At 32.2% G+C, this 15115-nt stretch overlaps 1 protein-coding gene across 2 annotated transcripts; it reads left to right on the plus strand.

Moving 5' to 3' along the window:
• Positions 1-15: 15 nt before the first annotated feature.
• On the plus strand, positions 16-14206 carry LOC143082763 (transcriptional adapter 3-B-like). 2 transcript variants are annotated; one of them, XM_076258616.1, is made up of 9 exons: positions 16-141; positions 1944-2056; positions 4679-4848; positions 6153-6305; positions 7478-7730; positions 8492-8585; positions 9877-10040; positions 10681-10925; positions 12758-14206. In XM_076258616.1, the coding sequence occupies exons 2-9, from the start codon at positions 1954-1956 to the stop codon at positions 12893-12895; spliced, it is 1320 nt and encodes a 439-aa protein (XP_076114731.1). In that variant the 5' UTR covers positions 16-141; positions 1944-1953; the 3' UTR covers positions 12896-14206. The 2 variants fall into 2 exon arrangements, with proteins under 2 accessions (XP_076114731.1, XP_076114733.1); XM_076258618.1 differs by having other exon boundaries at positions 29-137.
• Positions 14207-15115: the final 909 nt, after the last annotated feature.

Genomic DNA, 15115 nt, shown 5'->3' on the forward strand with positions numbered 1-15115 from the left:
GAAATACCTTAGAAAATGCAATGAAAGTTTTGATTGGATATTAGGAAGACGTCCTGGATATTGACAGCGTTTGATCACCACAAAGCTAAACTATTTTTTCAATTACTGATGATAGTTCTTAAAATATGGCGTAAATAGTAGGTCAGAAATGTTGTTAATGTGCAGATTTAAATGCTTTAAACCTGAAGTGCGAGTTAATATGAATCTAATCCATTGATTGTACAAGCATAAAAGAACAATAACAAATTATCTCCCCTTTGAAAATTGTCTTAAAACTTCTGTTAATTTACAAAGCAGATTCTAAAAACAAAACTTTGCAGGAATCAAAAAGAAAATTCAACTGTAGAATTGTATAAAATACACGATCACTATACTATAATACTAGAGCACAGGGTTCTGAAATTCTAACAATGAAATTTTCTAAATAATTTAAATAAGACAACCATTAGATATGGCTATGCATCAGTAGAGCCTCTTGCAGAGGTAGATCTTCATTTACCATAGCGGCTTAACCCAGGTTAAGGTTGGTACTTCAGGTAAAGGCACAGTTGCTTCATTTGCTGTAAAATCAGCTGCCGACACACATAGGCATACACCGCCTTTGCCGGTCTTGACTCACCGGCAAGCAATCAGCTGGTCATAAAAGTATGACGGGAAGCACGTTTTTAGGTAAAAGTTGGAATTTTGAAAGGTGAAACATTTTTCAATCAGACTATAATGTGATACTGCAAAGGTCCACTATGACGATAATAAATTGCAATGCCATATATTTTTTTTTAAATTTATAAAATTATCTCGGAGAAATGTTTTTATGATGAATAAGCACTGGGATAAAAAAATTGCACAACAAAAAATATATATTTATTATTAAAAGGTTCATTTTTTATATTCCCAAGCGTAGTAACCAAAAAGTCTAAATTTGAACTCCTGTCAATATCTTTAAATTAGCTGGTTCCACTCGTTTTATTTTTCAGCCATTTCAACCTGGTCACATGATAGGGCTAATGAGAAATAGCCCTAATAAGAACAAATGATCCATCCCCAGAGAGTTTTTTGCAATTAAAGGGATTGATACACATACAAAAATAAAACCGTGAAGAACAATGTTTTATCATTAAATTGGCTTATCTTTCAAAAAACATACTAGTTTACCTTGTCAAAAACAAGATCAACACACCAAAAAACATTCACACAACTGAAATGCAACAAAAGATGCTCAAATTTTAAGTGTTTTGCCAAACATCTGATTTTTGAATAATTTCCATCAAAATTTTTGTTGTTGTTTTGTTAATCCCTCTTCACTGGAACCTCGCTGTAACAGCAAGACAAACAAACAACAAAATGTAAACACAAATCACACATGTCAAAAGGAATTGACTCATGAGATCAGTAATGAGTTGTTAGTCCAACTTAAAAAACAACTAAAAAAAAACAGAGTATGTTGTCTGAATGAATCTTTATTACAAAAGCATAGACATGCTAAGGCAAAATTAACAACATATATTACATAATATAAAACATGAATAGACACCAGAGAACAATAGAATAATACAATGACATGACATATAAAGTTATGAGACTATATTAGCTCGAATATTAGAGGCAGCTTTTACATAATTACACAATTTGATTGTAAGAGACTTACATATGTACTAGAAGCTTGTAGTATATTTAATAGCTTGCGATCATCAGGCCAAGAACAATAATGCTTGTTAGAGTACTCACAGTTACAGAAACTCAGAAAGTTATTGCTAGGCCTAATTTCTATAAGTAGTAAAACATTACTAAATTGTAAAACAAGTTAAGTAATGTGTCAAAGTGTCAAAAAATTGAAATCAATATAAATACTAATTTATTCAGTATTCAAAGATCTTACTACGTATTAAGGAATAATATCGACATTCAGTTTCTTTACAAATCATGAAAAAATATTTTTATTTTAGATAAAAAAGAATGAAAGGCAAAGGGAAGGGAATATCTGACCAAGATTGCCCTCTTCTGTTTCCTGACCTTGAGCCAGTAGATCATGAAACAAAATGTCCAAAATATACAGCTAGTAAGTCAATATTGTCCAGAACAAAATGTTTTAAGTTCATGTCTATGGTCATAAAACATGCAACGTTTTACTGTCTTTCATGCTCAAAACACACATCCTGTAAAAACATGTAGGTTAAGGGTACATTTAATGTTACTGTGCCCCCAGTGATAGGCGAAGGGGGAATTAAATATTACCCTTGTTTGTCATAATGTACATTCAAAAATTTGTTTCTATTCTCAAACTTTAATTTGCCTCAACCAATTAAATGTTATAAAACTTATATACAATCCTTTTACCATAACATATAGATCAAGTTCGAATTTGGGTGGCATCACTTTTACAGTTCTTGCTCATGAGTTATGTCCCTTTACAAGGTTATATGCAAGCAGGGGCATCATCTGTTTCCTATTGACACATTCTTAATTTATTTTTAAATGCAGTATATATTGCTTCACATGTACAAGTTTCTAAAAACTATATTTGTCAGAAGCATATGGCTTCATGGCTACATGAAATATATTTCACAAGGTTGATATCAATGAAAAACAATTTTGAAAAGTGTTAACAATAAACTAAAATGTATAAGGGTTTTTTGTTTTTTCTAATGCACATGTATGAACAAATTCTCAATTTCCCTCTTCAGATATTTTATGAATCTAAAAAAAAATTGCATGGCAACAAAATTTGTAATTTTTGTCGAGCCTGCAACTTTTGTTGCAGAAAGCTCGACATAGGGATAGTGATCCGGCGGGGGCGGCTACGGCGGCTACGGCGGCGGCGTTAGCTAACTTTTTAAAAGCTTTATATTTTAGAAGGTGGAAGACCTGGATGCTTCATACTTTGTATATAGATGCCTCATGTTACGAAGTTTCTGTCAGTCACATGTCAAATGTCCTTGACCTCATTTTCATGGTTCAGTGACCACTTGAAAAAAAAGTTCAGATTTTTTGTAATGTTGAATTCTCTCTTATTATAAGTAATATGATAATTATATTTGGTATGTGCATACCTTGCAAGGTCCCCATGCCCGTCAGACAGTTTTCACTTGACCTCGACCTCATTTCATGGATCAGTGAACAAGGTTAAGTTTTGGTGGTCAAGTCCATATCTCAGATACTATAAGCAATAGGTCTAGTATATTCGGTGTATGGAAGGACTGTAAGGTGTACATGTCCAACTGGCAGGTGTCATCTGACCTTGACCTCATTTTCATGGTTCAGTGGTTTTAGTTAAGTTTTTGTGTTTTGGTCTATTTTTCTCATACTTTATGCAATAGATCTACTATATTTGTTGTATGAAATGATTGTAAGGTGTACATGTCTAGCGGGCAGATGTCGTCTGACCTTGACCTCATTTTCATGGTTGAGTGGTCAAAGTTAAGTTTTTGAGTTTTGGTCTTTTTATCTAAAACTATATGCCATAGGTCAACTATATTTGGTGTATGGAAATATTTTATGATCTATATGTCAGTCGCGCAGGTTTTATTTGACCTCCACCTCATTTTCACGGTTCATTGCTCAGTGTTAAGTTTTTGTGTTTTGGTCTATTTTTCTTATTTTTCTTAAACTATAAGTAATAGGTCAACTATATTTGTTGTATGGAAGCATTGTTAGCTGTACATGTCTGCCTGGCATGGTTCATCTGACCTTGACCTCATTTTCATGGTTCATTGGTCTTTGTTTAGTTATCTTTGTTAATGTTAAGTTTATGTGACAGTTTTTAATAAAGCTTTATACTTAGAACTATCAACAAAATATCAATGATTAGTAAAGAAGGCGAGACATTTCAGCGTGTGCACTCTTGTGTTTAAATGCATAAATTTTAATCCATAGGAAAGGAAAAGCTAAAAACCAACTATAGTCGCCGTCAGCTGAAATTCGTAGCGGTTATCGGTAAAAATAATCTAAACTATGAATCGCGTTCACTCGAGATATACTTTTTCACATTCCATTCATAAATCGCAAAAAGAAAAACCACTATTGACCAACCTTTAAAGTGATTGCACTGTGATAATCCTGACCTTCACATTTTCAAAGCAATTTTGAATGGTGTAATCCACCACTTGAAGTGTTTCCGTGGAGTTCAGTTTCATAAAATTTGCATAAAGCGCGGGAAACCTTATCACATCAATGAAAAGAACATTTCAGGAAACTGAGTGAGTGACGAATGTCATATGTACATGTATGTGGCGGAATTACAATGGAAAACATTCTGGAAAATGAAGGTCAGGATTATTACAGTGCAATCACTTAAAAGGTAGGTCAGTAGTGTTTTTTCTTTTTGCGATTAATGAATGGAATATGAAAAACTATATCTGGAGTGAACGCGATTGATAGTTTAGATTATTTTTACTGATAACGGCTACAAATTTCAGCTGAGGGCGACTATAATTATATTATTAAGAAGGACATACATTTCATTTTAAGTAATAATAATTATATTTATTTCCGTAAGCAAATACAACTTATTGGATTTACACAATATGAATATCCAATTGATAATATACAGCATAATATAACATTTATACACAAATTATACAAATCAGTGAAAGAATTAGGCGGAGTATGACATATAGACATATTAAACTAAAAATAAACAAAAAGTAAGAGTAATTCTGTACAGTGATATTTTACTAATTAGTTTTAGCTAGACCAGAAGAAGAAGGTATAGTTGTAGAAGAACTAGACCAGATACAAATTGATGTAGAGACTTTGTTAGCTGCTGTGGGATTACGTCTAAAACAACTAGAGGAAGAGAAAAGCACACTTAACAATTGGCAGGATAAAAAAGATGGAAAACTTGTTAAAAATGTGAGTACTTAAGATGATTGAATGATAAAGATGATGGAAAACAATGTATAGTTACATGTGTTAAAACAAACTATAATAACATTTTTGAATACTCTGTTAGACAAAATCAATATACTGTAATAGAAGTCAGATCATATAGTTACATGTGTGAAAACTGTATAGTTACATGTGTGAATACTCTGTTAGATAAAATAGATATTGTGTAGTGGATTCAGATCACAAATACATTTCATCAAATAACAGGTTTTTTGTCGAGCCTGCAACTTTTGTTGCAGAAAGCTTGATATAGGGATAGTAATCCGGCGGCGGCGGTGTTAGCTCACTTCTTAAAAGCTTTATATTTTAGAAGATGGAAGACCTGGATGCTTCATACTTTGTATATAGATGCTTCATGTTACCAAGTTTCCGTCAGTCACATGTCCAATGTCCTTGACCTCATTTTCATGGTTCAGTGACCACTTGAAAAAAAAGTTCAAATTTTTTGTGATGTTGAATTCTCTCTTATTATAAGTAATAGGATAACTATATTTGATATGTGCATACCTTGCAAGGTCCTCATGTCTGTCAGACAGTTTTCACTTGACCTCGACCTCATTTCATGGATCAGTGAACAAGGTTAAGTTTTGGTGGTCAAGTCCATATCTCAGATACTATAAGCAATAGGGCTTGTATATTCGGTGTATGGAAGGACTGTAAGGTGTACATGTCCAACTTGCAGGTGTCCTCTGACCTTGACCTCATTTTCATGGTTCAGTGGTTATAGTTAAATTTTTGTGTTTTGGTCTGTTTTTCTCATACTATATGCAATAGGTCTACTATATTTGTTGTATAGAATGATTGTAAGGCCTAAAGGTGTACATTTTTAGCGGGCAGATGTCATGTGACCTTGACCTCATTTTCATGGTTCAGTGGTCAAAGTTAAGTTTTTGAGTTTTGGTCTTTTTATCTAATACTATATGCCATAGGTCAACTATATTTGGTGTATGGAAATATTTTATGATCTTTATGTCAGTCTATTTTCTGAAACTATAAGTAATAGGTCAACTATATATGTTGTATAGGAGCATTGTTAGCTGTACATGTCTGCCTGGAATGGTTCATCTGACCTTGACCTCATTTTCAAGGTTCATTGGTCTTTGTTTAGTTATCTTGGTTAATGTTAAGTTTATGTGACAGTTGTAATAAAGCTTTATACTTAGGACTATCAACATAATATCAATGATTAGTATAGAAGGCGAGACATTTCAGCGTGTGCACTCTTGTTAAGCAAAAATTATATGTAAGATAAAACTATTTCCTTTTAGCAACAGCCAGAAACCCCTCCACCACCATCCTTGAAGAGAGGTAAAACTGCAGATGAAAAACCCAGTAAGAAATTTAAAAGTCAGGGACCTGATGTATCTGGTAAAGGAGCACATGCAACACCTCCAGGCAAACCAAAAGGCAAAATAGCACAGGTATTAAAATAAAACTTGTATTGCAAAACAACATATTAAAATTTAAACTTTTCTGATGAAAGTAATGCTTGAAGTCATAGAATACTTTAAAGAAAAGATTAGCTATCCAGAGCTGAGAAAAAGATGTTGAAAAAAAGGTGTGACTGTGTCAAAATATGTTACTTGTAAGGGAACACTCACAAAACACCCAAAAGGTGTCATGCTCTTTTAATGATTAATTTGTTATTCAGAGTTACATGCACTCTGAGGTTTCCCTCAAATAGAATTGATTATTGATTGCTTAACACTGAGCATAGGATTTGTCACAACTATTTATTCACAAAAATTTGCTATTGTAATGGTATTTTAAAACTTGATTTTTTTCAAAATTTTGTATATTTATTTCTTTAAGTAGACATCACTATTTGTCATCCAAATAATTTTTTTTCCACATTTTCGATATATAATATATGTTAGAACTAGATGTTGCTTACAAACATTTAAAATTATATGAACTCCATAATTAAAGTGGAAACAACTCTATTTTTCAAATTCACTCCCTTTCATTTCTGATTTAATTTCTTCTTTTATGCATCTAAGTCTTTTACCTCACTCATTTGATTTTAAGGTTGTTCATGGTATAGGCATAGCTTCTAGAATTTCATGTTAGAGAGTTGCAAGATGTCATAATCATTTGTAAATTACAATATGATGAAATTTTGATAAATCTGTACCTTTTAATTGAGATCAGACAAATGTTTTAACTAAGAATGTACAGAAATAAATTTTGTAGATTTTTGGCAGTTGCAAATGCAGGATTTAATGTTTGGGAAGGGGTGGTTCTGGAATTAGGAGTGAGAAAAAAGTGGCTGATCCAGGGTGTTGGGTTCTGGGTGTTGGAACCCCCTATTATTTTGACGATCAACTCTTTTGAATGGGGACATATGATATGGTTGGAACTCCCCCTTTAACAAGTGGCTTGATCCATCACTGGAAGACCATCTTGTGACAAAAGAAATGGATGTACTTTTAACCATACTTGTCTTTTTTTCTCTTTTATTTAGGAGAAGGGTGTATGCAAAGTGTCTCCCTGTCTGAAATTGTTCCTATTTGAATACATATTTTGTCATACCAATTATGTATTTAAAAAGACTTAAAAATAAAATGTACATACTGTTACAATATAATTTCAGGTGAGATCAGAACTAGAATTTGCAGCTGATTCTCCTGAAATCTTACCAAGACTACATAAAAATGATGTTGTAAATAAGTTCTGGCAGTCTGTAGAGCCGTACTGTTCTGATATTACCAATGAAGACATCAAAGTTCTGGAAGATCTTCTCAGGTCACATGACAATGATGACGATTACTTTAGAATACCACCACTTGGCAAACATTATACAGAGAAGTGGGCAGAGGAAGATATACTAGAAGAACAGAGGGATGGTAAACATTTGAATTAATTGAATTTTAAAGAGTGAAATGGTTTCAAAAAGATTTGATCCTATAGGCTACAGTGACTTAAAGTGTCCCTCCTGAGTCTATATTCTGTTGTTTTATTATTCTTAAATAATATTAATTGCCACCTAAAGAATGCTTTTGCTATACAGTTTTAATTGGCAGAGCTATGCCTTAAGTAAGAAGAAAATGTTTCTACATGTTTTCCACAGTCTTCATCTTAAAATGAAGCCTTTTAATCAGTGTTCATATAGGTAGATGACATATCAGCACCAAAGTTACACAGTTCCTGTCAAGGAACTTATATTATATTTATTGAATATTTAATTGCAGCACATGGTTTGTTGGGAGATTTTACAATAAATCATTTTTGTCAAAACTACACCATGCAGTGATGCTGCCTTTGCAGAGAAGATATAATTACGAAATAAGGTCTTTCCCATTGTTAAATCAAATACAAAGCATTGACTAACATACATTATTTTGAACTATATTGGAGGGAAATGAACAAAATAAAAATTACTGGATCAAGATTATGTTTTAAAAGTTAGTTTTTTTTTTCAGTGCACAAAACACATTTTTATGATGTAGATTTATACTTCCTACATATTCCCTGTCTAAGTACTGTATACACAATAAGCATATAGATGCATAACCTTGCTACATGATCAATCCATTTCTATTGTCAACTTTAACATAATTCATGATGGTAAACTCAGTTACTAAATTGTGTTCTATTTTATTTGTAGGTGCTAAAATGAATAGCAAAACAAGAAATACAAACAATAATCATTATAACAATACAGAAGACAGTACAACATTACTGAAAAAAGCAGAACAGAAGTAGGTATTCTCTCTGTGGTTTATCATCTATTGACAAAAATTTAATTAAAAAATAAAATATCTGTAAAATATAAATTAATAAACAGCTGCGCCATGAGCGCATGATACGCCCTTCGTCTTGTTTGAGAAGTTTTATGCAATAGTCATAAATAGTTTCTGAGATACGGCGCGACATGTGAAAAAAAACTTGTTTTACAAAAAACCCAATAACTCTAAAATGAAATTTTGAATCATCACTAAAAAATATACAGATCTTTAGATTAATGTAACTAAGAAGTGTGTAAAGTTTTAAGCAATAGTCATTAATGGTTTTTAAGATACGATGCAACATGTGAAAACCCCTTTCTTTTTTAAAAAAAACTCAATCACTCCAAAATAAAATTTTGAATCATCACCAAAAAGTATACAGATCTTTAGATTAATATAACTAAGAAGTGTGTAAAGTTTTAAGCAATAATTATAAATCGTTTGTGACATACATTTTGACATATGGCGCGACATCTGAAAACACACCCTCTTTTAGACAAAAAACTCAATAACTCTAGATTAGAATTTTGAATCATCACCAAAAAGTGTACAGATCTTTGGATTAATATAATTAAGAAGTGTGTGAAGTTTAAAGCAATGATCAGAAATCGTTTTTGAGATACAGCACGACATGTGAAAAATACACACCCCTGTTTTAGTTATAAAGTCCTGTAAATCAAAAAATTTAAATCCTATGTTCACCAAAAGGTATACAGATTGTTTGACCATCATAAAAAACAATTATGATAAGATTCATGAAATTTGGATAAGCGGTTCTCAAGTTAAGGTGTGACATGTGGAGGCGGGACAGACATACGGACAGACGGATGCCAGACATTTGTATACCATAATACGTCCCATCAAAATTTTGACGGGCATATAAAAAAGAAGGAAAAAAGATATTAAGATGTAAGAAACACAAAGCAACAACTTCTCCTTAGTGATCACAGTGATATAATGTTATTACTTAACAATATCTGCGGTAAATAACAGCTATTTTGTCAGTGTGAGGTTTTTACAATGTCTCCATGATGAATTACTGTTTGAATGGGGAAACCCTTCTAGGGAGGTAGAGTATTGCCTCTTTGACACATTCCCCATTTTCATTCTCAATTTTATTGCCTGTGATTGCAGAGTTTAGATAATATATATAATATATACATAAAACCTTAGGATTGGTATGGAGATCTGTGTCTGATATCTAAATGATATGAAAGAATAGAAGAAAATTTTAAACTTGTAAATTCCTTTCTATAATTTATAGCAATATAGATGAATCCCCATTTGGACCTCTGACACAGAGACTAGTATCAGCCCTCATTGAGGAGAACATTATGACCTCTATTGACGATGTTATGACAGATGTAAATGGTGGATCAGAGGCACCAGCTATATCACCAAAGGCTCTAGCAAAACAATTAAATATTGGTAGGTATTTAAAATCTAATCGAATATATCACCAAAGGCCCTAACAAAACAATTAAATATTGGTATGTATTTAAAATCATAACTGAATATATCACCAAAGGCCCTAACAAAACAATTAAATATTGGTAAGAAGCCAAAATAAAAACTGTAGGCACCAGCTGTATCGCCGAAACTTCTACAAAACAATATTGGTAAGTAGCCAAAATATCACTGAATGCCATAACTAACAGATTTAATCATTAAACATTTGTAACATTTCTATTTTTGTCTCAACTCAACAAAGTCTATTTTCTGCCATTGATTGCCAAACAAAATACTTAGAAAGAGCAAATTTACATGTTTAAGTTTATGTTAAGGTCCTTTTAAAAGGAACCCTTATGCTATTAAAGTCAATGGTCATTTCTCATTTTCATGGAGATTATTTCGACTTGCATCTACTGTCATTGTTCAATAAATTTGAATGTTTGGAAACTGTGTTGTTGATTCCTGATTGGCCAACAACAATCAAGCCATTTAAGTCATGGTTTAACAGAATTATTAACTATATGTATATCTTGAAATGTTCAGGATATCAGCCTGTGTCAATTGTCATCTTTGTCTTTACCATAGACATAATTTACATATTATTTTGACTTTGTAGGTAATCCCAGTCATTTGGAGAAGAGAATCAAAAGAGAGCTTGAAGAACAGGGTCTGTTAGATAGTGAAGATAAAGTCGATGATGACCCAGATGATGAGATTCTAATGGAACTAAAACAAAAACAACAAGAACTTAAAACTTTATGTCAACATAATATTAGTATGACAAAAAATATGTTAGATAAAGCAAAGGAGGAAATGAAGAAACAGGACTTGAAGAAAAAACTAGCTGCAGCAGACTCAGAGGTATATTAAGACTAATACAAAATTAACCTGAAGTTATTGTAGAAATAAATGTAACCAAAATTTTCAAAAATTGAGCTCTGAGCCTGTTTACCGGGGAGACTGTAATGTAGCACCCATGTTATTTAATTCAAAATTGCTTATACTTTGTAATGGAGATATCTTCTGCTATCCCTATATATGTGTAAGTAAATCATATGAAATGCTTTTCAGCACTGTCACCAATAGATTTCTGTTATGGACCTGATACATGTATGATATGGAAGTGAAAGATGAGAGGAAATGCCAAAAATAAGATAAAATTGTTAAGAACACGTCATTATGCAGTATTAAAAAAAACCGAAGAGACAAACAACTAACCAGGGGTTCAAATTGTTGTGAGTCTGAGGTCAGGGAATGGAGAAAGGGCTTTTCAATTTTTATTTACAAAATTGAAGGACCTCCCATTATTAATATTGATGCTGTATACTTTGACTTTCTTAAGGAGGACCAAAGTCCTTTCAGTCAAGAATTCAAATGGTCCTGGACCTTTCATTATTAGCTCACCTGGCCAAGTGAGCTTTTCTAATCACTTGGCGTCCGTTGTCCGTAGTCTGTCGTCCTTAACTTTTACAAAAATCTTCTCTGAAACTACTGGGCTAAATTTAACCAAACTTGGCCACAATCATCATTGGGTATCTAGTTTAAAAAATGTGTTCAATGACCCGGCCAACCAACCAAGATCTATCTATCTGCCCTGAAATTTTCAGATGAATCGGACAATACGTTGTTGGGTTGATGCCCCTGAATTGGTAATTTTAAGGATTTTTTTTTGTTTTGGGTTATTATCTTGAATATTATTATAGAGATAAACTGTAAACAGCAATAATGTTCAGCAAAGTAAGATCTACAAAAAGTCAACATGACCAACATGGTCAGTTAACCTCTTAAGGAGTTATTGCCCTTTATAGTAAAATTTTAACAATTTTTGGTAAATTTTTGTAATCGTTTACACAAATCTTCTCCTGAAACTATAAAGAAAAATTTAGCCATACTTGTCCACAATCATCATTAGGGTATTGCTCACGAACAAGGATGGCCGACATGGCTAAAAATAGTACATAGTGTAAAATGTATATTTTGGCTTATATCTTTAAAACCAAAACATTTAGATCAAATCTGACATGGGGGTAAAATTGTTGATCAGGTCACGATCTATCTGCCCTGAAATTTTCAGACCAATCAGGCAACCAGATGTTGGGTTGCTGCCTCATAATTGGTAATTTTAAGAAAATTTTGCAGCTTTTGGTTATTATCTTGAATATTATTATAAGTAGAGATAAACTTTTAACAGCAATAATGTACAGCAAAGTAAAACCTACAAATAAGTCAACATGATCAAAATGGTCAATTGACCCCTTAAGGAGTTATTACCCTTTATTGTCAATTTTTAACAATTTTCATAAATTTTGTAAATTTTTGTAAATTTTTACAAAATATTTTCCACTGCAACTACTGGGCCAAGTTCATTATAGATAGAGATAATTGTAAGCAGCAAGAATGTTCTGTAAAGTAAGATCTACAAACACATCACCATCACCAAACACAATTTTGTCATGAATCCATCTGTGTTCTTTGTTTAATATTCACATAGACCAAGGTTAGCGACAAAGGCTCTTTAGAGCCTCTAGTTAAGCAAATTTGAACACCTGCATAAAGATTTCTTAGTTTTTTAAGTGACAAAGTAACATATTCTATTTATAACATAGCTTTAAACACAGAAACTAAATAGATTTATTACTAATGACCTCCAGATTTGGTTTAATTCTGTTTTAATCAGCATTTTATTTTTGTAGATTCTTGAAGCATATAGAAAAGTGCAATTAGCTAAACAGAAGAAGAAGACTCCAACAAAGAAAGAAAGGGATTCTGTATGGAAAGCTCTGAAGGACAGAGAAAATATGGTTAAAGTGATTGAAGGGTCTGAGAAGTGAATTAATTTATAGAATGTTAGCAGACATTTACTGTGTATGTTGTATTTGTGAAATGGTATGGTAATATTTGATTCAGTTGCAATAATTTGAATATTTAAACAAAAAGTAACAGCAAACAGGACAATTTAGAAGTGTGGTGCTTTGAATGATTTCACAGAATAAATTCTCAGGATTACATGACTTATTTACTAGAATATACATTCACAGACAAAAATAAATGAAAAATTGAAAGCCTTAAATACTCTCTTCAGAAAATACCTCCTTTTAATGACAAAGTTGGTATCTTATTCAGAAAATTTCATGTACACATAAAGGCAATTATTATTATGTTAATTTTACATGTTAGCATTATTTTAGATTTAAGACTTCATCTAGCTGAAGCTTAAGTAAATCTTAAAGTTTCAGTATTTTATATATTATAATTGTACTTAATATTATTCATCATACAATGTATTATATATGCATCTCATAAAGACATTATATCATTTTTTCTTTCATACTGAATATTGAACCCAATTTCTTTCCATAGTTTTGCAAGATATCTGTCAAAAAACAATGATGCTTAATTTACCATGATCTGAGTTCTTCTATGCATAAACCTTCATCGGAAATGCTCAAAGCCAACAATTGGGGTTTAAGCAAAAATTATCAGCATTGAACATTTTCCCTTAAAAGGTTACAAATATGCTTTTTCACATGTGTAAAGCCATGTATACCAATCATGGATTTATATTTTGTTTTTAAATTAGGGAATGAGGGATGGGGTTCCACCTAGAAAAGGGGATTCCACACTAACTGTTACATCATTACCAAACACATCCTAAATTTTTCTAGATCTGCCATTATGGAACACAAGTTCACCAAAAAGAAAAAAATACAAGTGCAAAAATGATGTCATAGATTATCATTGTTAACTTCATATTAGTTCACACTCTTTAGAAATTCAATCTGAAAAGTAGATTGCAGTGCAAAATCATATGAACAGAATTATCATGCTCTGTTGATATCAAACATTTAATTTGTGCTATATATCATTGTACCTTCAGCCGTAAAATGGCCTTAAGATATCTTTTAAAATTGTTGTTTTTGCAGAGATTTGAAACTGACAGAGGAATAATATTTATCTGGAATGTTTTTTTATTTATTTATATCACCATAAAACTTCCAATATGAATAAGTTTAAGATGGTTCCTTATATTTGTATATTTGTTTGTACATGGTGTTATATGTAGTTGTATTTTATATGTCGTGTAATAACTTCGTTTACAGAAGTATTTAGATGTATCAATAAATAAATTAAAAAAATTGTAATTCTGTTTAGTTTATATATTATGACATCTTCGCTAGCCAAGGGTAACGATCCACTCCCGCTCTCTTCACCCTTGGCGGATTGAGATAATATTTCGGAGACACAAGGTAAGGATTTTTATTGGTTGCAGTAGAAACTCGCTGCATCCAATCAAAAAGCGCCTATAACATGATCACGTGTAAATGTAGAAAGTGTTTGTAAACAATTGCCACGTGTTTATTGTGCAACAAGTCTTTACATCACTTAACATACGACTATATTTAGTGACAACTTGAATGTTTTTAATCAACAAATAGAAGTTCATGTGTATGTTTCATGCACAAATACATGGATGTTGACATATATTTTCGTTTCCGGCTTTACCAAGTGGGTAGAATCTAGACACTACCGTGTTTTTACCTCCAAATTGAAGAGTTCAAGTGCTACCATTGGTCAAGAATAATGTATTCAGAATGGGCGTGACTATAATCTTCCAATAGATGGCGCGACATTGATATCACAAATGTTGGCTCAATCAGCCAAGGGTGAAGAGAGCGGGAGTGGATCGTAACCCTTGGCTAGCGAAGATGATATTATGATTTAAAGCAGATTATAATTATTATTTTTTTTTAAATTAATGTCCGGTTTAAAAAGGGTAACAGGAATTGACATAAATCGTACAAGCTGATACCTTGTACATCAACAAAGAATGCCTGACTCCTTCCAAAACAAGAGTGCAAACGCTGAAATGTCTCGCCTTCTTTTATAACCATTGATATTACGTTGATAGTCCTGAATATTAAGCTTTACTACAACTATCACATAAACTTAACATGATCCAAGAAAATGAGGTCATGGTCATATAAACAGAACGAGGAATACATGTACACTTTACAATCATTCAATACACTAAATATAGTAGACCTATCGCA

Source organism: Mytilus galloprovincialis, chromosome 7 (genome assembly GCF_965363235.1).
Source record: "Mytilus galloprovincialis chromosome 7, xbMytGall1.hap1.1, whole genome shotgun sequence".
Taxonomy (NCBI): Eukaryota; Metazoa; Mollusca; class Bivalvia; order Mytilida; family Mytilidae; genus Mytilus; species Mytilus galloprovincialis.